At 37.7% G+C, this 22,771-nt stretch overlaps 1 protein-coding gene across 1 annotated transcript in view; it reads left to right on the top strand.

The window, feature by feature from the left end:
• The first annotated feature begins 909 nt into the window (after positions 1–909).
• KMT2E (lysine methyltransferase 2E (inactive)) overlaps positions 910–22,771 on the top strand; it is a 62,827-nt gene continuing 40,965 nt past the window's right edge. Inside the window, exons 1-3 of the mRNA XM_074166572.1 lie at positions 910–1,403; positions 9,014–9,073; positions 19,135–19,319. Coding sequence (XP_074022673.1) covers positions 19,249–19,319 — 71 coding nt within the window. The 5' untranslated portion in view covers positions 910–1,403; positions 9,014–9,073; positions 19,135–19,248. The remainder of the gene's footprint in view (positions 1,404–9,013; positions 9,074–19,134; positions 19,320–22,771) is intronic.

Genomic DNA, 22,771 nt, shown 5'->3' with positions numbered 1-22,771 from the left:
AGGCAGGGGAGGCAGGGCGGTGTGCGGGCAGAACAAGAGCTGGGAGGGGATATGGCGAAAGGAAGAGGAGCTCGGTACGCACGGCAAGAGGCTGTGTCGGGCCCAGAAGGCTGAGGGAGCCTCTCGCCTTGCCAGCTCCCGCCGGTCCGGGTGAAGGCAGACCATACCTGCTCCCCGGGGGCCGTTCCCTGAAGGGGAAACAGGGCTCGTTCTCCTTCCCTGCAGAAAAGAAACGCCTTCAGCTAATGCTGTCCCACTCGCTTTAAGAAAAGAAGCTCTCTCCTACTTGCCTATATACGAGCCTTAAACGCTTCGGGGAAGATTCTCAGCCTCAAGTGCCTTATTGACAGGAAAGATTCGGGCAAAACCTCCACATCGCCCTGGTCGGGTCTCGGTCAAGGCTCCCGCTCCCTTCCCTTTCTCGCCCCCCTCCTTCCCGCCCCTCAAGTAAGTTCCTCTGCCCGTGTGAGATCTGGCGCGTCTGCCCGGCTTTTCGCGTACTTTGTGGCGAAATTTACCCCTTGGGTTGAGATTCATAAAGAATAGGTATGCTGAGAGCAACGACGGCCGTGAGCAGGAAGCCGGAGGTGGGGGAGGGAAAGCAGCTGAGGAGGGAGTTTTGGCGTTTGTGCCTCAGAGGATGCAGTTCTGAGTCAGACATCCTCCCTGCCCCCCCGCCCGCCTTCGATCCCTCAACAGCCTGGGACGGAGCCCCTGCCCCTCCCCCGCGGTCTGCGCCTCCAGGGCTGCGGATCGCCCCCGGCACCAGCCCCAGCTGCGGCCGCCCCTCCTCCGCTGCCCTACTTCCCTCCGCACCTCCTCGACAGCCCCCCTGCCCAGCCCCTGCCGCAGTCTGGTGTCTCGGCCGCGCCCAGACCCGAAGCCGTTCGGCGTAACGCGCAGGGCGCTGTTGCAAAATGGACACTGAGGGCTCAATGTCGGGCGCAGACCGCGCTCTCAGCCCGTAAGCAAAATGGCGGCTGTTTGGCTTCGCCTTGGTAACCCAGCCCCTGCCAGGCGGGGCCGGTGAGCCCCGTGCAGGGGGAGGGAGGGGAGAGCGGACGCCATTTTCCCAGAGAGAGCCAGTGACATAGAAGGGAGCGTAGGAGGCTGAAAGGAGGGAGACACGGGAGCAGCGGCGGCAGCGGGGTTTGTACACAGGTCCCAAGGCAAAGGCGCTTCTGAGCTGGTCCCTGTAGGGTTCTGCGTACTGAGCTAGGTTTGGGGGGAGGGGGGGTCTCCTCTTTCCTTTCTTTCCCTTTTCTTTCTTTTGCCAGAGCCTGCTGAGGGTTGAGTCCTGCCTAGGGTAGGGATATCCGCAGTGGGGCTGTTGCATTGTTTTGGTTGGGATAGAGAAGGGGCTCAGCTGAGGGGTGCTGCTGCCTGGCCTGTGACCATTACAGGTGAGTCTTCAGTTATTACCAGCGTATTCTGCTGTGGGTGCTCTGGGGAGGGGGGTGGCAAAAAGGGAGCGAAATGCGACGGGAACGTCTCGTTACCCCCGGTGCGAGTGTAACTCCCTCCCACCATGAAATATGTTTAAATTCTGTTTAAGTTGCCTTGATCTTGTTTCTCCTTTTGTGGGGTTTGGTTAAAAAATGGCAGGCTGTCGCTATATCTTGTGAATATGGCGGGTTACTGTAACTGGAGGAGCTGAGGAGAATTTTTTGGCAGTTGTGCCAGATTTATGCATTATGCTTGGAAAAGAGCCAAAAGGGGCTATTATGTGACAACATACGCTTCCTTAGACTGGTGGTTTTAAGAATGGGTTTGTGTGTTATTGGGACTGCGTATTGAGTTTTATGAAGCTGAGGGAAGCCTATTCTCTTCCTCCATCCTGTATATTTTTGCTTTGTGGTACTAAAATGGCTCGTTATAGGCCTAATCTCTCTGCCTTCCACACCCCCGCCTCCTTTCCTCCCTCCCTGTTAATATCTCCGCTTCGTGGTGTAACCTGGACAAACGGAAAGCAGTCCTCAAGAGTTTCTCTGCCAATTTAAAAAGGGGATCATTCTCTCCACCCCCTTTCTTGAGGGTGTAAGTAGTTATATTGGTGCATCCCTTTCTTGCTTTTAGTTTCTGCAGCCAGCCTTCGTGTTCCCTGGGTGGCATATCTCAGTCTTTTACTTAAAGAAATAAATGTCGGTGGGGTAGACCCTATTGCTGCAGACATAGGGGAGGAGAAACAAACGGTTCACTGTGTAGTACTAAATAGGGTAGAGAAACATAATATAGCCTGATTATAAAGGTCCTGTATTCCCCCATACTCAGCCATTAGGGAATGTGCGGTGGCTAAAAGCCCTGAGGTCCCTAAAATGGTACATGCTACGTGTCGTTAAAAGCAGAAGTTTAGCGCTTCATCTTGATTTAGGAATGTTTTAGTCTGTTTATTTACAGTACCTTGAAGGAATAATAACGAAACGTTTTTGTTATTCAGGGCTCAGATCAGAGGAAAGAAGGAGATATCCGTGGCTGTACTTATAATGCATGATTAATTGATTATAATCACTGTACTTTTAAAGTTACTTTTCAAAAAATGTGGAGCAAATTTTTTAATTTCCCTCTTTTGTCCTTTAGAGATTCTAAAAATGGCGGCCTCAGGCTGATGTTGTGGTAATCTAATCAGCTCGGGTCCTCCACACCCCATGCAGTGCGTTTGTCTGCAGTATATTAGGGTCTTATTATGTTTAAATGAAAAGACTGTTCCCTTCAAATAACGTATAAAACATCTCTTGGCTTTACTGCGATTTAAAAATGCTGTGTTCCAGCTGATTAATTTTATTGGTTATGTGTGTGAAAGGCAAGTGAACGAGACCACTCTTGTCGGGGAAAAGGGGGGTGGAAAGAGGCAACAGACTCAAGCAGCTTCTTTGAGGGGTGTGTATAGGTTGCTGTAAGGTAGTATGTGTGTCGGTTTAGTAATTTGGAAAAGCTCCTGCGTTTTTGATAGAAACTGTGTATCTGTTCACCCTACTAACGACATAAAAGCAGTAATATTTATCAAAATGAGTAGTGGATTAAGATCGCTGAAATGGTCAGCTAAATTCTTTGTGGAATCACATTAGTGAACGTCATGTTCACCTTCCAGTAAATACCTTTGCTGGACATCGGGGTAGTAATTCCGTGTATTCATAGTTTGAGAGTACTGAAAGTACTTAATACTTGGGGAAATAATGTATGCGAGATTATAACCTGTTACTTTATTAAGACGTGGAATTTCTTCTGCCACCATGTAATCTTGGTATTATGGTTTTTTCTTCAGTTTATTTTGTATATTGCTCTATAAATTGTATATATAGTAATACACATACAAATACTGAGGAGAAGTGCAGTTCCTAACCTCTAATTTTTTTCCTAAATGAAATATGAACCTTTTAGTATCACCACTATAAATATGTTTGGGTGGGGGGAAGGGAGGTCACAAGGATTTATTATTTGGTAGTTGGTGTAGTGTACTCTGATACAAACTATGGAGGCTGCAAACTGTACGTTTTAAAAGACAGAAAAAAATTAATTAATTAGTCACTTTTGTATGCTTGTCTTTAATCTTGTCCTTGGTTTAATGAGGTATGAATTGCTATTCTAGTATAGCTTTGGAACCTTCTGGATTTAAACAATCAAAAGTGAGGTATTGAAATGGCAAAACTGTTTCTAATCTCTGAGCAATTTTAATTTAGATACCTTAAACCACACATCAGTGCTTCTAAATGGTATACCTGAAGTTGAACAATAAGATAGTAAGACTTTGAGTGTTGTTAATGCATGCCTTTCCTATGTTTTGAGGCCAAAGGCTGAGTGATTTCAACCACGAAGTGATGCGTTAATAGTCCAGTAATGCATGCTCCCATCATACCTTCCTTATTTATATAGATTTGATTCTTTTAATAAAACATGTCTTACTCTGTTGATTCAAAAGTACATGAATGAGATTCTAAGGAGTGTTAAGTATGGGCCTTTTTGGAAACCTTTTGCGTTTTTCTTTCCTCTCCATAGGTTTAAAGCTCCTGATCTTGTGAAAATTTTTTTTAACATCATGACTTAGAGGGCTACGCAGCTCTGCAGTCTAACTTCATGGCCTCAATCATGTTCTCAAGCAGACATCTGATTCAAGATTAAAATAAAAATAAAATAAATTTGTAAACTTTACAAGAAGTGGTTTTTTGGGCTAAAATGAAATAAACCCAAAGAATGAAATAGTCATACTCAAATTTTACAGCTTATCTTTTAGATTGTGAATTTTATGCACGAAGAACCTCTTGGGAATTTTGAAATCTTCCAGAGTGTTCCTTTATGAGTTTTAGTGAGTCAGTTTGCCTATGTGACTCAGTTTCTCCATCTGTAAAAACAGATCTGTGATCTAAGTAGACCATATTAAAAAGAAATTCTACTTTTTTGCTTTTTTTAAACTCCATTGATATTGATATGTTAAAGTACATTCATTAAAAAATGGAATACCCCTCCCCCAACTAATAAAAACTTCTTGAAAGAAGGAAGGTTTTAAATTTAAATCTATTTTTTTTCAAGAGACATTCCTGATTTACAAATATTCTGTCATAAATGCAATAATATGGACTGCAGTTCTAAAACCATTTATGTGTATTCAAGCTTTTCATATCTAAAGGAAAAAATCTGCGTAATTGTCACTTAGCCTTTTGGGTGAACTTCTTTGCCATCTTGGAAATTTCAGAGGGGAAATAATGCTGGATTTTTAGACTATATCTGTGGAAAGTTTCTCATAGCACCAAAATTCAGATTACTTTTAGAAGTTGCGTTACCTCATGTCTTTGGTACAGTTTCAGCACACACAACTCATTCTGTTGGAAAGTAACAGGAATACAGAAATCGGTGTCACAGGGAAGACTATAGTGTCTCTCTACTCCTGATCTCAGGTTGATTTAAGCACAGTCTTTATTTTGCGTGCTAGCTAATACTAATTTTAGTAAGGACTATTTGTGGGACTTAGTTAAGGAGTGATGTATGTAATTGTAGAATCGTGGCATTGTTCTAAATAGATTCATGTAAATGAAGATTTAATGAAGGTATTTTGCTGGTTTTGTGTAACTAACAAAATTGAATGGGGGGGGGTGGGTGGGTGGTAGATTGGTGAAGATATAAAACTCCATTCAGACTTCTGGAGAGATCCTGAGGAAGTCCGTTTATGTTATTGGCCTTGTGACTTCCATACAAACAAGCATTTGTGAATCTCTCAAAAGCAAATTTTATTGGACAGTGTTTTTGGAACAGGTACAGTGTTTAAATGTTTCCACTGTGCAAATAGTAGTTTTGATTTATTGCTAAGAATGAAACTTGAGGCATCTCTAGGAAAAAAAAAATATTTTACCATGTGTAGAACGTGGATTAAGAAAAAAGCCACCCTTTTTATTCTTCCAAATTCTGAATTATTTAAAATATTAATTGCAGGGGGCTTTTGAATGGTGCAATATGAGTATTTCTAAGTACATCAGTGTTCACATTTTCTTACTAACAAAGATTCATACCCACAGAAGTTAACATAATCTCTTTGAGGATCCAAAATTCTGCTCATGACCTTGATACTACAAAAAAGCCTCCTATAGTTGTGTTCAAAGACAAAACTGTTGTTACCTTTAAGGCATAACAAGCGAGTTATTTAAAAGAAACCTTGTCGAGGTTTCATATGCTTGCTAGGAGATATTGAGATTATTTTTATTTCCTCCTACAAATCTTAATATATTAATGTGGTGTTAATTAAACAGGCAAGATTTTGCTGGTTGTTAGATAATTATTAAAATTTTCTGTAGACCTTTGAAGATAGTTTTGTTGTACAAAGTATATTTTTAACAGTCTTGCCTTAAATGCTTTCTTATCTTTTTTTTTTAAATTAAAATATTTGTCAAGAACTGTGGTAAATCACAGTGTCCACTCAAGTTACGTGTTTCAAAAGTACAAATGAAGAATATATTGAAGTATCACACAGACGGCATCCTGAACAACTAAAATGTGTGTGTTAGATTTGCATATTTTATTGAAAGAGTGCTATCTCTCCTTTCATGTGATAGTTCATGCACTCCTTAGATGGAGATGCAATATTGTAAAACTTAGGTGAGACTTGCAAGGGCCCAGCAGTTTTGCAAATTAGGCTAATTATGGGAATGCCAAAATAGTACTAATGCTAGTTTTAGAATTTAGGTTTAAGTTAACGTTTTCATTAGGTGTAGATGTTAAAATGTTATAATGCAGGCTCAGGTCTAGAAAAGCTTTTTTTAAATTTTAGTTTATTCTCATTTGTGTTTTGTGTATTGCTTTATGGCATTGTAGACTAGGTAATCATTCACTTCTATATCTCTGTCTCAAAAATAAATAGCTATCAAGTTCAAAGACAAGATGATAAGACTAGATTTTAATGACATTATTGTACTTTATAATCTATTGTCCATTGTTGGTTATTTCATCAGTCACAGAAAGTGATGAAATTAATATCCTATCTTTACAAAGTGAGAATTTAAAATGTATACAGGTTGGTAGGTTTGGATCTTTTATCCTAAGGAGCTCTGAATATTTAAATTGGTTTGGTGGTCATTACTCTTTAACTCTTCTAACTTGGCAAGGTCTAAAGATACTTTTTTCTTTACCAGTGGGTGATGTTCTTAACTTGCCTTGAGTAGACAAAAGGAGCTAACTCCTAATTAGTATAGTTATAATGGGGCTGTGTTTAAAACCATATCACGAGACAGATGATATTCCAAGTCTAGACAGTTAATCGTGTCTTAACTCTTCGTTTAAAGAAACTTTCCCAATGAGCAATGTTTTTAGTAGGTTCTACTTAAACTGACGGTGAAGACTTGAGACTTACAGCAACTTATTTGTAGCTTTTGGGGAAGGTATAGGGAGATTACATCTCTCATTTGGCTTCTAAACCTATAATTTTAGAACTGTGAAAGAATCATGAATAATTTTGTATAAAACTGATAAAAATACAGTAGTTTTTTTACTGGCTGTAAGGATAAGATTCCTACCTCAGATACTTTACCAGGTAATACAGCTAATTGCTCATTTTTTGCTTAGGGTAGAAACAGTTGATGGGAATTTTATTCTTTAATAACATTATGCAGGTTTTTTATGAATGACTGTAGTGGTTTTATATAATGTTCATTCTCTACTGTCTCTTACTTTGCAATCACGTCTTCTGTACTAGAAGAAATTAAAGACAAACTCTGCATCTCTCTCCCCCCCCCCCTTCTGTGTGGCAGTGGTATTGAAAGTTAAAAGCTGTGTTTTGTGCTTCCATTGCTGCGCAGAATTTCTTTGTTGTGTTTATTCTAAGATGACGTATTTCATATCTTTGTTACTACAATTAAAAATACATACTGATATCTCCTTTGAAAACACAAAGGTATAACGTTACAAATACCCGGAATCTAAATTTCTCAATACAAATCAGTCAATATAATTTTGCAAGATAATTGTGATTGGGAATGAAATGGTTTTTGTTTTCTTGAAAGTAGGAAAGATCTTTTGATCTTACAAGTTTGTATTTTCTTGGCTGTCCTTGAATGTGACATAATCCCCTCCATTTGTTCCCTCACCCTCTCTTAACCTCTTCCTCCCAAAATCTTGGTAAATAGTATTGAAATATTGCCAAGTTGTTACCAAGAAATATAGTCCAGGTTGAACTGTGGTTAAAATTACGCAAGAGTTCTAACTGCTAGAAAGAATTTAAGTTTCTCTTTGAAAGAGCACAACTTTCTGACTTGTGTTTAGATTCCTAGGCATAAGTGTAACAACTAGGTCAATGTCTACAAACTGCTTCCACTAGTGTAAGTAGAAGCTCTGTTGTGCTATTCATATAAGTGAAATGCCACTGATAAGACAGGGAAGCTAGTTTTTGGAATCTACTGAAGTGAAAACATATCAAAATAAAACTTTGCTTAGCTGAAATGTCAGACTTGAACTAAGTGAAAAGAATTTACTGCTTGCGTGGCAGGTATCTAATAATTACAGTAGGCTTCCAAGTCTTATTTAAGCAGCATAGAAAAAAAAAATACGTGATGTCATGAAGTCAGCAAAATATTTAGATTGTTGAAAGCAATGCCAATATGTATTTGTAGCCACGTTTTCCCCCACCAATCCCCTTTCCCTCTCCAACAAAAGGAAAGAAAAAAAAAAAAAAGCCTTACTACTTCTTGGGAGGAATACTGGGCCTTAGAATTTGGATCTTCCGGTGCCTGCATCACCATGAAGTATACTGTTACATTTAATGAAAAATGAATATACTTAGCCCTTACAGTTGCACACATGACTTCCAGTGTATTCTTACAGAATGTGGAATGTGTGTACTTGCAAAAACGCTTCATATTTTGAAATGTTTCTGAAAAAGAATAACTTAAAGTACCAGGTGTAAATTATGTTTTCCTGGAGACTAACTGGTAAGTCACAGGCATTTTGTCTAAGCTTAATCAATGGTTATTTGCCACTTTATGGTAGATGGAGAAAAATGTTTGCAGTAAACAGCTGATACAAAGAATGACTTAAAGCCAACATATCTTTAATGGGAAACTACTTGATTTGTTTTCTTAACCTTTGAATTTCTATTTAAAGGAATTCTACATCTCAGAGTGACAGAGTATAAGACACTAGTGTTAGGTAGCTAGTGTATACTTCTCCAAGCAATAAGCAATATTGCTATCAAAAAGCAATTTTTTTTCTCTTACTTTTCTTCCTGTCTGTACTTGTCTTGTATTTTACAATTCCTTGACTCTCCAGCTCAAATAATTGCTAATTTTTGAATGGATAGGCTGTTTTGTGTGTGGCTTATTTTAACTTAGAGGCATCAAGTGATTGGCTGTTAATTTTCAATTTTGGGGGTTGTTTGCTGTAAATACAAAAATAAAATCTGTAAGCATGGTATTTTTTCTGTATACCTCTGCTTACTACTTCTTTGATAGATTTCTGTTCAATTAGCTAATTCTCACTCTTTCTGCAACTGCATTTACCTTTATTTCCCTTCTACCACTCATTCTTTTTCTCTTCCTAGTCCCATATTTTGTCTAACTTCCACTGAGAGAAGAAAAGGAGGAGTGAAGAGAGAGAAGAGGTAAGGGAAAGTCTTCCATGTTATAATGGACTGGCATAAATATCTGAGGAAGAGAGAGCAATTTCCATTATTTCTTAGGAATACTCAGGAAGAGCACTCTTGGACTAGATAATAAAGGGAAGATAGCCTACGGCCAGTGGAAACTAGCTCTTCTGTATGGCAGAAACTTTCCTGACACACTGATTCTACACTTTATACTTAAAAGAACAGCTTGCTTTCCACTGACTAGAGTTGGTGTAATGCTTGTAATGACCTGTATACTGAAGAACTGATACTTACATGATGGAAACGCAAGGTTTTTTTATGCATGAATCCTGAATATTATGGAGGAGGCAGATTTTTTTTTTCTTCTTTGTTCTAGATCCCAAACTGAAGACTTAATTCATGATGTTTGGCTGTGATTCCAAATGTGACTGAGGGGTTTTTGAATGTAAAATCCTGCATTTATTGTATCAGGATGTTAATAAGTTATGCTAATGAACTCTTTGCTTGTTTGTACTCTATGTTGGCACTGAATTAAATGTAAAATAGTAGGAGGAGCCTTACTTTGTAGTAGTTTGGCTGTAATAGCCATGTTTCTTAAATAAGTTTGTCTAATGATCACTAGATTTCTGTCACTACAACTAATAACTTAAAACGGAAATTTGGTAGAGTTAGGAGCTTAGTACCCTTGAGATCTCTGAAGCGTAATGAAAATCCAAAAAGGGATGGAAAGGGGCAGTTATGCAGTGTCCTGGAAGAAACAGCGAGAGGCAGCGTCATGATTGTAGCTATTATCTGTCATATGTGTAACTCCAAACCAGCCATAGCAGGTCTTTTTTTTTTTTTTTTTTCCTCCTGACTGACAGGACATGTGAGGAGGAGGTGAGGTGGACCTGGCTACTGACAATGTGTAGGTCATTGTGGATGGCATAGGAGGTTATTGAGGGGCCTTCGAGTGAGGCCAGGACCAGTTAATATTGTGATGAGGAAGAAGGGGAGAAAGGTACTGCTATGAGAGGGATATAGAGAATATTAGGTCAGTGGGAATGTTTGGGCACAAACTACAAATACATAGGAAACCAGATTTATTTTAGAACAAATTGTTTCTTCTATGTGATTTGCAGGAGTTGGTCTTAATGGGTCCTAATTTGTATATTGTATTTGAGTGTGCCTATGGTGTCTTATTGTTACCTACTACCCTTTTTTGTCTCAGCACAAATTTGAAGTAGATTTCTGACTTACCTGTTAGGTTGCCATAGAGAGCAGCAAACAGTAGCAAAGGTCTGAATTTGGACTTAGAGTTGTTTCTAGGCCTGAATACATCATACTGCAACTGCAGTGGTATAAGATTTGGAAGTTGGATGTCCCTCCTAATCTCTTAGTGAAATCTTTACCATGGTGGAGCATGTCGGGGGAAATGAAGAAAGAACTTCTTTGTGGGTGAGATTAGTCATTTATTCATGTATTCTGCTTCTGGGTCTGATTAAAGATGTGTTATCTACTTAGAAACAGCCAGCAATAAATAAATATTCAGATTACTTTGATGTATGTATTTATGCTATGTATATACATGCTGCATATATTTTTTCCCGGAATGCTTTGTGTGTAGATACATACATCTCTCTCTCTATATATATATGCATACGTGCACATGTAGTTCACTATTTGAAGGGTATCTAGAGTATACCATTAAAATGTCAATTCTGTTGGTACTTTTCCAAATAACTTGTATAGTGAAGACACAAGTGCTCAGAGCAATAGTAGAAAGCAGAAGTTTAGCAAAGCATATAATTAATTTTTTTTTTTTAATGAAATCTTCTTAATGTTTTCTTCTCTCATCTAAACCCCTTCCTCTAATTAAAAAAAAAAAGGGAAAAAAAGGTTGCAGGCAGGGAAGCCAAGTAGGAAAGCTCAGTTTATTGGCTCTGACAGTTCAGAATGGTAGTTTTTGCACTGGATTTGTGGACTACGGCACTGTATTGATAGGGGCATTTTTACTTAGAAATTTCTCCTGTATACATTGTGCTAGGATGTTGGTGTATCAAGTTTTCTTAGGTCTCTTCTTTTGGATTTGTCTGTGGGAAGGGTGGTTCCCATGAGCACAGGTTAAAATTGTTGGCCTGTAAATCTGAAGGAAAGCATGACAAGAATTGCTTTTGCTAATGATTGCAAAACATGTATACACATATGATGTAATTAGGGGGGGGAAGAGGAAAATGTTTAGATTGTATGCTCAATAAAAGGCAAATTATGCATAGAACATGTTTTTAAGTGTTTGTCCTCTAAATTCTGTTTTTCTGTTTTTTGTGGTGTACGTAGTAGGCTTTATTTGATGTCTCCCAATTGCAAGGTACTTAACTATGTTTCTGTCTGCTACGTTGGGTACCAGCACTTCAAATACGCTTTTATCCACCTCCCTTATAAAGAAAGCATTTTTAAGAGGGAGGAAGGCCCCAGCACACCTCATAGGCTATTTCTCCTGGTGTGGTAAGAAAATCAGAGTACTACCTTTTCGTCATCTATCTCTATTACCTGAGATGACTTGTGTAAACAGCTAACACCAAGATCAGCAGGAGTCAGCAGAGGTCTGAAAGCAGCAGTATGATCTTGGAAATCTTTGCATCTTGCCCAAAAGACCCCATTGGGGTAGGAAACTAGTTTGAAAGTGATCCTCTGTGACTGTCTGGAGCTAGCCTGGACCCACAGTAGCATGAATTTTCTACTGGGAGCAAATGGAAGTTGGAGTTTTGGGTTGGGTTTAGTGCTGTCTGAGTACAGGTAGATTGCTTTTACATTCAAATGGACTTGAAATTACAAGCGGATTAGCATCTTGTTCTGGTTGAACTGAAAGGTCTAGCTTGACTCAAGACTGTCATGCAACTAGTTTGTGTATTTTATGTCTGAATCATTTTTATCTGTAAATCTGATAAATCTACCCTTTGTCTTCCTTGGTCCATATGTGAGTGGAAAATTGGCTGTAGAGATGAGTTTGTTTCGGCAATTTAATGTTTGTTCCAGTAAGCTTCAAGTTAATTCCCTTAATTTGTACACATCCCTTAAAAATTAATCTTTATGTATACTGTGTATATTCCAATACTTAAATACTACTCCAGGAAATCGTTGCTAATTTTTTGCCTCTAGTCAAAGGGTGTGAGGCAATGGGTTTACTAGTACTCTTAGTTTAGCAAAAGAGAGCCTTTTCTGTACTTGTACTTGGGGAATATAATGCCCAGGGAAGTAGTTGAGTCATCATCCCTGGAGGTATTTAAAAGGCGGGTAGATGTAGTGCTTAGCGATATGACTTAGTGATGGCTTTTATCAGTGTTAGGTTGATAGTTGGACTAGATGATCTGAAAGGTCCCTCCCAACCTAGGCAATTCTATGAAATAAGCTCTACTTAAACATGGGGTGAACTGCCCGTTTCTCCAGAAGTTGGGAAACACAGGCTGTAACTTTTCAGGAGACGTGGTAATACATGATAACTTTTCAGGAGTGATAATTATTCTCAGATGTTTCAGTTAATCAATTTACTAAATATGGATAAATTATCACTTTTACATATTTTCTAATATGTATTTAAACTTATTTTGCTTTTAAGGAAAGACGGTTGGCGTATGTAGGTATGTTAGAAGGTTTTGATTAATTTTTTCCATTTATGTAGATTTTGTATATAGACCTTGTGAAGATGCAGAGCAGACAGTATAGAGGTGGTAATTTGGTTAGTATATTAATCTTTCTGCAGTGACACTAGTTAAGGACTTTGAGGCAAAGTTGCACGTATCACTAAAAATCTAAATAATGATTTACCTTAAATCAGCCCTGTTTCCTCTCGTGAAATACTCAGACTAATTATAGGCTAATCTAATTATAATTTTTTCTCCCTTAAACTTTTGCTCTGCATTTACAGAGGCCCTGGTAATTCGCTCTGAAGAAGCATTCTGTGATGAAATCTCCAAGTCTTGAAACATTTAAATTATGTAACTTTTTTTTTCGCCTTTTGTAATCGTCAACAGGTGGTGACTGATAGAGGCAATTGCTAGAAGAAAATTACTGAAGAACTTCAGGTGTATATTGCAGTCATAAAAACAGGAACAAAAAGACTTGATATTTTTGTAGTGCTTAGTGATGTGAGAAAATTGAGCTAATTTAGCGATTGACTTATACAAAACACTAATTTTATATGTGGAAAATTCTTAGATTTGGGCTAAGAAATAATTTAGTCATAAGCTTAATTCATGATTTCCCTGCCACCCCTTTATAAATTAGAAAAAAAAAATATTGCACCTTGGTTTCTATTCTATTCCTCACTTTAATAGTGGATTTTTTCCTTTTTAATGCTTTTTGTCTATAGTATCTATGGTATGACAACAGAATCTGGAGATTAATTTATGGGGAAGGAAAGACAAGGAAAAATTACATTTCTGTGTAAAAAAGCTGTCATATATACTAAGAAGACTAGTAAAAACAGATTTCACTAATTTTTTCTACTCTTTAGTTTTTGTAGTGTTAGGGGTAAATGTTAAAAAAAAAAAAAAGCGCCAAACAACCTGCCCCACCTTGTTGTAATAAGTATATATTATATTATCTTAATGTATATGTTTTTGTTTAGGATTTTTTTATCGTTAAGGCAAAAAGTTGTTACTGATATATTAATTTTTCTTCAGGATTTTAATATAAATATTATTTTTTCTTTAGTGTTTGTTTTATCATTAAGGCAAAAAGTTGTTACAGGTGCTGCCACCAGCTCTTATCTTTGATTTTTATGAAAAGTTTTGCCTCTGTGTACCCAGATGAGAGCTTTAGTATTCTTACAGATACAGTGTAGGTTCTAGCAGGCGTCTTGGCCGTATTTCCTCTTCCCTCTCCCTTCTTAAAAAAGGTTAAATGTCTTGCAGAGGTGAGCTACCAGTGTAGCATGTAACCATATGTATTGTACCTTTCCCAATACAGCAAGTACTATTTGGTTTCTTCTAGCTTGAAAAATATGCTTCATTTTTAATAAAAATAAAGGTAAGTCAGAGTTCTCTGATCAGGTTTATATTGTTACTTTGTGTTTGAATGTAAGTACTGGGAACTCAAGTTTCTGAGTCTATACAGTAAATGCAAGTAAAAGTATTTAAATGTTTTTTAAAAAGTAATTTTCCTACCTTCTTAGAGGAAAAAAAAAACCCAGAACAAAAAAACTTGCATGGAGAACGGCCATGGAAGAATTTCTGAGCTCTTGACACTTAGAGGGGGTGATTGATAGCTAGGATTATGAAACCTTGTTAGAGTCATCTGGACAGTTTGGCTAGGCTTCAAGTTCTTATTTTTCAAGTGTACTTTCTGTCTTGGTGATCTATCATCTGCTTGTTTCCTGAAACTGTTTTATATAGCTTTTGATGGTCCTACAAGAAGTGAGTGGAAGGAAGGGAAAAAAGAGATGCAGGTGGAGTAGACCTGGAGTTCTATTCTGCCAACATCTGATGATGGACTTGGTTTTGAATATTTGGACCCTGTAGGGTCCAAATGTAGGACCACTGTATCAAAAATACTGATGTAATTTCAGGAGATTATCCATTTACCTTCTGATTCAAGAGTTGAGCCCTCTATGTTTGTGGTTAGGTTTTTTTTGCCTCTTGCATATACCAGTGAAAAAGTGTTGTGTTTTTTTTTTCTTTTTTTCTTCTGCTGTCACACAATTGATCTTAAAAGGACATGGCAGAAAGGAAACATGTGGTCTTTGTTAGACCACAGAATAATGTTGTGTAAGTGGAATACCTCAGGGATAATGTGTAACTTATTTTCTGTTGTTTAATGCATAAATGATGTTCTTTGTATAAAGCCACACAGATGAATAATTTGGAATGTACTGTACTCTTGTAATTCTGTTGTTAGAGCACAGTTATTTTAAAAAGGTTCTGGTATCATAAACAAAGTGGATCATGAGAAGTACGGTGAGGCTTCAAATATTTTATACGTGATATGTCTGTTAAGTCAAAAAGTGCCCATGTATTCTCAAGACAGAAAAAGAGCTGCCATAGAAAATGTAAACCAGTGTGATTGAATGGTAGAGTGTGATAAGTTGGAACAAGTTGATCTTGCGCAAGATAAATGCTTTAACCAGATTGAACAAAAAGTTTGTTGTTTTTTAAGATGAAAATTGTACCGTTAGGGGCAGATAAACTTTTTAACTGCAAGTAAATAAAAGGAAAAATTTTTTCAAATAGGGAATATGTTTTCACATAATAAAGGTGTGCTGGTGGAGTGGTAATGAAGAAAATCTGAGGAGTCTAAGAAATTGCTAAAATTCTTTCAAAGCTTACGGTGTGTTATCACTAAAAGAATGAGAGTGGGCCATAACAAAATAGGAGGTTCTCTGCTGTTGAGATTAAGGTATGGTAGATGAGCTACTTTGCCAAATGAAGAGCTGATCATTGAACTCTGGACCAGCAGTTTTTATGTAGTGCCTTTTGGCTATACGAGACTGAAATTAACTGGACAAACCCGTGTGGTCTTTCTAACTTTAAAATTCATGTACTGCTCGAAGGAAGACTTTCTTAAAACAGTAAATTGTATATAATCTGCTTGGATTGTAGGAAGACTTCTCTAGCATCCTTCTTTCTACTTCTGGCCGATTATTTAAATGAAATACACCTAAGAAAACAGTTTCTTAGAGGCCATGAGTGACAGATTGTCAGAGTTCTGAAAGAATAATGACTTGAAAAGGATGGGTACCTGCAGAAATTGGAGAGTACCATATTATGATAGCAGATAGTAATTTATGACTCATCTAAAATACCTAGCTTCAAAGGATAAGCAATCACTTTTAAGATGAGTAAGGAAGAAAGTTTCCCAGTCATTATATTATTTTCTGTTCTGAACTTCCCAACTTTTGTAGTATAATCCAGTAGGAGTACTGGGAATATTTTAGCGTGTCGTGACAATACTTCTGGTTTGGACATAACAGAAAATAATAATCTTCCTTCATCTCAAATCCGATACCTGTGTGGTGTTCACCATTGGATGGCCTGTAAGGTCGCACTTCTGTTAATAAGTGGACATCGTGTAATAAATTTATCCTGGGTTGTTCCTGTCGTCGCCCCTCCCCTCTCCATGCCCCTGTTACAGGAATTTGTTGAGGATGGCTACTTACAAATAATGAGCTATGTTTGAATTAACTTGTCTGCGTAGGTATGGCAAGCCAGTGACTGCCTCCATTTTTCCATGCTTAACTATAGGCAGAGGAAAAGCACTGGAGGGCTTTGTGTGTGTGTGGTGAAGACACAAAATCTTAAGGTGGTAAAAAACAATGAGGTAGTATTACAATCATATTTTAATTCCCTTTAGACAAAACAACTTCTGTTTTGTGCCATTTGGCAAAATAAATTTAAGTTCCTAAAGTCTCTGATTTTATTCAGTGTAGATTAGTTTCTTGGAATTTTTGAGTGTGTTCTGACTAAGGCTTAAAGATGTATTTCAATCCTTGCAGTAGGGTAAGAAGTTTATCTTGGCTCTGTTCCCATCTCCCCCATTCCTCCCCTCCCCCCCTTTTTTTTTCCTTACAAGAGCGGTGATGTATTTGCTTGGTCATAGATGATGGCATTAATTGGGCCATGCATTAGCGATTGATTTTTCTATCTATACATAGCTCTAAAAACATATACATAGCTCTCTCCTCTTTTTCTGTGTTACTTTAAAAAAACCTAAAAGCCCCAAATTTCACTTGATTCTAAGATATGGTAACTGCGTCTCTTTCTGTGTTTGACAGTGAAGGCCACTTGAATATATGATGCTTGGGTAACCGCAATTGTTTCGTGTAAGTTTGCAGGTGTCATCACCCATAAGGCAGCTGTCTAAGGCACTTCCATCAGTCTCCCGGGCATTTTTGACTATGTTAATTTCCAGTTGTTACTCTACCTGCTCAGAAGTGTTTAAAGAAAATTCAATTAGGAAAAACCACAGCACCAACCGAAGTAATTTTAAGTGCAAGCAGTGTCTCTACGTGAGGATCTTGATCCCAGGCAGTGGTGTCCAGTATGTCTTTTAGACCTATTTTGAAACAAACTAGAACTTTTTTTAGAATTCTATAATTACAAGAATTAAATCAAATCTCTACCATGCTAATGATTTGCTAGCATAGTTGGTAGTGCAACAACCCTTAACCTGTGATAGCCAATTTACCTGGACTAAAAATGTTGATGGTTTCCTTCCAGTTACTGGATAGGAACTAACACAATTTTTTTACTTTTTCAGAAGAGAACTAAATGGTAAGCTGAAGTTCTGTAAGTTGTAGATGAGGCCATTCAAGGCTCTACCCTATGAATAGAGTAAACTATATGGTGGCAGAAGGAGTATTCACTTAAACTCTAAGAGGGGCTTGGGGTTTGTTTTATGTCTGCTCCTAAAAATATTCTATACCTGCTTTTGGTTTAACAGTTTTTTTTCTTGCTGCTTATTCTTGAAAATGGTATGTTGTTTCCTTAATTTTATGCATAGCTACTGAAATACTTTGACATTTGTAGTATTTGATAAGAAAATGATCAGTGTTTAAATGAGGAAAGCAAGATATCCCAACGGCTTGTAGCCCAGTTGCTTTCTACTTCACTGTGTTTGGTGACCTATGCAGTGGGACCAAAACACGACTTCTGCTGTCTAGAGGGGGAATGAACTGTAGAAGGTGTAGGCACTTCAGAGTATGCCGAGATGTTTGATGTTAATTGCCAAACTTCAGCACTAAGATAAAAATTTAAGTTAGAGGAAGACTCGGTGCCAGTGCATACCGTAGAGATGTCCTGTAAGTGCCACTTACCCTGAAGATACGAACTTTATGAATAAAAGGAGAAAATACAGATCTAAGTCCACAATGCTTTTCTGAAGTCTTTTTAATAAGTACTCCATTTTTCACTTAGGCTTGTTAGTTTTTGCTTGGCAAGGATGAGTGTGTTGAAATACGTTGATCTGAAAACTGTTGGGCTTTTGTGGACTTCAACTAAGATACTACACTGTGTCAGATGGGAGGGATGTATGTATTAGGCACTCTATGTGCTTCATTGCAAAGTGGTCTGTGTTCTTGCAATTTTGACATTTTGGAAGGAGTTTGTAGTTATTCATTATGCAGGTATTGCAGATGGATGTATTTTGCTTCAATTAGTTTGGTTCAATTCACTTGTGGAAAACCTTGCCTATATTAGGGTATAAAAATGCATTAGTTTACTTATCTGTGAATGGAGACAGCTGAGGTGCTACATGCATTTCCTCTCCTGTACTTGGTTGGGTGTTCTTCCCTACTTGGAAAGAGAAGTGAGAGACTAGTGATAACTGGCACACAGGTGGGACTGTTGTATTGACTTGTGCAAGTCAAGCAGATAGTAGCTTTGCTCTACAATTAAAAACTATTACTGATTCTTTTCAGTTTGCTACTTAGAAGATTTTGTGGTGTGTGGTTTTTCTTAAAGTGGCATCCAATGGGTATAATGTCTTCTGATGGTGATCTATTAAAATGAAATCGAAATCGTTGCATATCATTATTGTGAATCATAAGAATGATTTTGGTTTAAAAAATACAGAATGGAAGTTATGGTGTTTCCTTTGACGGCCTTAGTTTGTATTGTGGACATGGAAATTTGTTTTTATTTAAAGTGCAAAACAAAAGTGAACAATGGTCTTTAAGAAATACTTGAAAAATTCTGTAATCAGGTTTCTATTGAAAATTGCACCAACTGGGCTCTGACAATATAGAGCAGTAAGCAAACGTACTTGACATTCAGTAAGTCTGCCATAAATCTTTGTCACTTCATTGAACATGATGAATGATTATTTTTTTAATCACCAATTGAAACAATATTTCTGTCAGTTTGTAATATCCTTAAGTTCAGGACGTAAGGTGGTCACTCTCTTAAAATAAGTGTATTTGAAGTTAGGAACTTTCTAAGAAGATTTAATGCTTTCCTTTAGCTTGTGTAAAATAAAACTAAGGAAGTCATTGTGACAGATAAGTGTATTGGATTTTTGTGTTTTTCTTTCTTAGCACATGATGTAAAATTGCCTGGCTTTAAAATGAACTGACTGGTTCTTCTGCTTTTTTTTTTTTTAAACAGGGTTTGTGGATGCACTTAGATGTTTGCAATGAGCACTGTGGCTGGCATGCCCCAGTGTTTTGGATACCAATGCATAGGACTCCGTAGTAATCGAATTTATCAGAAACGAACGTCATGAGCATAGTGATCCCATTGGGGGTTGACACAGCAGATACTTCTTATTTGGAAATGGCTGCAGGCTCAGAGTAAGTATGTGAACGTAATTTGTAAGTTTTCTTACCTTTTTATTATATTTATATTTTTCCCCTAGTATTTTTGAATACAGTTGGGAGTCTCCTTAGTTTTATTGAATCTTTAATTACTTAAATTAGTAACTGCCACTTTATTCTTAAGTCAGTTTTCTCCCTCTTCAGGGAGGGCAAAGGAGAGGTGCTAAACTGTTGTACAGATGCGTGGTTTTTTTTGCTCATCAGACTGAGAAATACAGATGTTGTGTGGTTTGCTTTTCATACTTAAAATATTTTACCATCTCAGTTTCCTTTTAACTGTGTGTAAAAAACATATTTTTGATTTCCCATGTTAGGTAGATTCTTTTGGCATGGTAAGTGGAAAAAGAAAGTGGTAGAATTAAACATGGGTGCCTTTATTTTTGAACGCTGAAGGCTTAGCTTAATTGTGTAATACCGTGTCTTCACAAAGGTACTTTATATTGAAAAGCTAGTAGAAATTGACGTGTTAATCATTCATTTCAGTTAGTAGCTGTGGATAGCTGTGTGTAAAGTATTGCAAGGAGCCCATGAAATTCTGAATTCAAGAAACTCTTCCTTTGCGTGAAAGAAGCATAGTTAATTCCTGGGGTTTGTGTGGTTTAGGTTTTTTTCTGGGGAGGAGGTGGGGTGTTTTGGGGAAGGGGATCGGTTTGGGGGTTTTTTTGGTGGGTTTTGGGGGTTGGTGGTTTGTTGTGTGGTTGGTTTTTGGTTTTTTTTTTTTCCTCTAGTGGCATCTAAACCTGTAGAGTATCAATAGACTAGAGTTTAGATATAGTTAATCTCTGACTTGGAGATTTTTCCTGTCAAACAAATGTCTTTCCATGTATGTGTTATTGACCTGGCTATGAGAAGACAAATAGCATTTTGGACAACTTTGTTCTTTGAGAGTTAGATGACCAAAGTGGTGTTACAGCTGCTAACAGTGCACCATGGGTGTCATCCCACTGAGCTCTGTGTATTTCAGAATAGTATCTGGATTATTTTTTTCCCCTGTTTTCTCGCTTGCTTTTACATTAGTAGAATATATGGCAGGTGAGTTTTTTGGGAAGAGAAGGGTGTCAAAAGATACTAAAGGGGATGTTCAAGGTCAAGAGAGTTTGTGTAAGCCACAGTGAATTTTGTATACTTCTTTGCGTATACGGGGGGGGGAAAGAGGTTCATTTCTTGGATCTAACAAAAAATGTTAAATTAATCATTTATATTAAATTGGTTCTTGATTTATTTAGTTTTTAACCACTTGAGATGCTGTTCTTCTTTGCCCTCCTCTTAGCATTTCTGTAGTAACATTGAAGACTTCCCCTGTCTTCGGTTACCACAAAAATACATTTGTTTGTTTTAGATACTGAAACAATAGACTTAGACTTACTTTACATACATGCTTGAAATCTTTCATAAGTCAAAAATAAACTTCATAAAGTGGTCCTTCATTTAACAGGTGCATTAAATAACTAACATGAATTTAGTTTACACACAACCTTTGCTTGAGAGTGTGTGAAGTAATGTCACTCCCTTTAAGAAGCAAATGACTTTTCTTCCAAACTTTGAAAGAAATGTTACACACTGTGAGCACAACTCTTGAACAGCTGTTCAAGGGGATGTTTCTCTCCTCTGCCTTCAATTACATATGAGGCTATTCTAACTTTGCACCGTTTATCTGAAGAAAACTAAATTTGAAATTTGAAGCTTTTTGTCACATTCAATTTTTAAAGTTGTTTTGTTGATCTCTCATCATGAGTACTAGTTTCCTTGGTGCAGAAAATTTTTTAACTTGAGTGACCCATTCACAGCTGTCTTCATTATCTTTTCCTGTGGATTTCTTTTATGTTTGGAGAAGGTCATGATTCCTGAGGTTGCTGACGTTCTTTACAGACACCATGCCATGCTGAGATTAAAATAAATAAATATAATTGTTAATATAAACAAGATAGAGTTCACAGTGTGTTATTTGCTTGATAACTGTGGCATGGCGACCCAGTTAACATCTGAGGAAAAGAAGTTTAAGTGACTGTTACCAGTTAGATTGACTCGTGTCGTCTCTGCCGTTCTTAGCCCGAAAGATGTGTAGTTACATGATTTCACTAACGCTGATTTAAAAGCCATGTCACTGTCTAAAGAAGTGTGACATGAAGGTGTGTCCCTAGCCTACCATCAAATACAGTTGTAAACCTTTTCTGTCATCATCTGTGTGATTTACATAGTTTTTGTATGTTTTCTTCCAGAGAGTAGCATGTTGGATATGATTGTATTGACAGCAATTGTAGATTGTCTTTGAGCAAGTTCTGGGACTTTCCCAAGAGGGAGGAGTTGGAAATTCTTCACTGTTACTGACAGGTCTGATATTGCTTCATCAGTTGCTGAAGCATGAGCAAACACAAGAATGGGGGGATGGCCAACCTGATTATGCAGCAGAAGGAGCCCAGGAAAACACTCTTAGATTAGTGCCATCTCTTAGTGCTCAGAGATTTTTCCTTGTGCTTCAAACTAAGGGTTAAGCCTATCAAAAAGGTGGATAGTTTATGTGATTGCACATCATATTATTTTAATAACAGTAGCAAATACCTCTGTGGAGAATAACACAAAAGTGAAAAGTTTGGTGAAATAGTCTGTCTCTTTTTGTTAGTTGCACCTCAGTGAGCTCTCCAGTGGTGATCTTCGTAGTGCCATAGTAGTCAGAACACATAAATACTTTGCCTTTATTTGTAAATGGGTTACTGAAAATGAATACACATGACTACTTACTGTTAAAGACCTCGAAATAGTAAGCAGAGCCAGCCATTTTGGAAAGTTGAAAATGAGCTTCCTGACTTTAGAGAGTGTTAGTCTAGCTTAGAACATGAGTATAAGCTACACATTGGGAAATGCACTGATGGTACTGCTCTATTGGTTTTAATATCTGTATATGTTTTTTAGAGACAATGCCTATATAATGAACCTGTCAACCACAGTATATAGATCTTTTTATTGAGCTTAATATCCAAGAGAAAATATCGTGAATGCTTGTGGTCTTAGAAAATAAAAACCTACCCTCCCATTACTGTTGTTGAAATAGGGATTATTTTTTTTTTTTGGAAGTATTTTAGGGCAATGGGAGGCTTGCCAGTTCCTACGGACAGCATTGGGCCAGCCTATACAAGATACTTAAGTAGCAGAACTCACTCTGTGGTGGAGAAGCAGTGCTCAGTTCTTTGTTGTGTAGGTAGTGAAGGCCATCAGATGGGTATGGTTAGATAAATTGTCTTGAAATAAAAAAATACTGGTTTTCATACGAAATACAGTATCTGAGCTGGCTTTCAGCCAAATACTGCTCAGGTGTGTTGGTGCAAAGGGAAACCAAACCTGAACTCCTTGAAAATTAGACCTGTCAAACTGGTGTATGGCAGATTGATGCTGCTGAAGCGTGCTTGGGAGCAAGAGGTTTCGTTTGGAGT

Source organism: Numenius arquata, chromosome 2, assembly GCF_964106895.1.
Source record: "Numenius arquata chromosome 2, bNumArq3.hap1.1, whole genome shotgun sequence".
Classification (NCBI taxonomy): domain Eukaryota; kingdom Metazoa; phylum Chordata; class Aves; order Charadriiformes; family Scolopacidae; genus Numenius; species Numenius arquata.
This window is presented reverse-complemented; position numbering and strand designations above follow the sequence as displayed.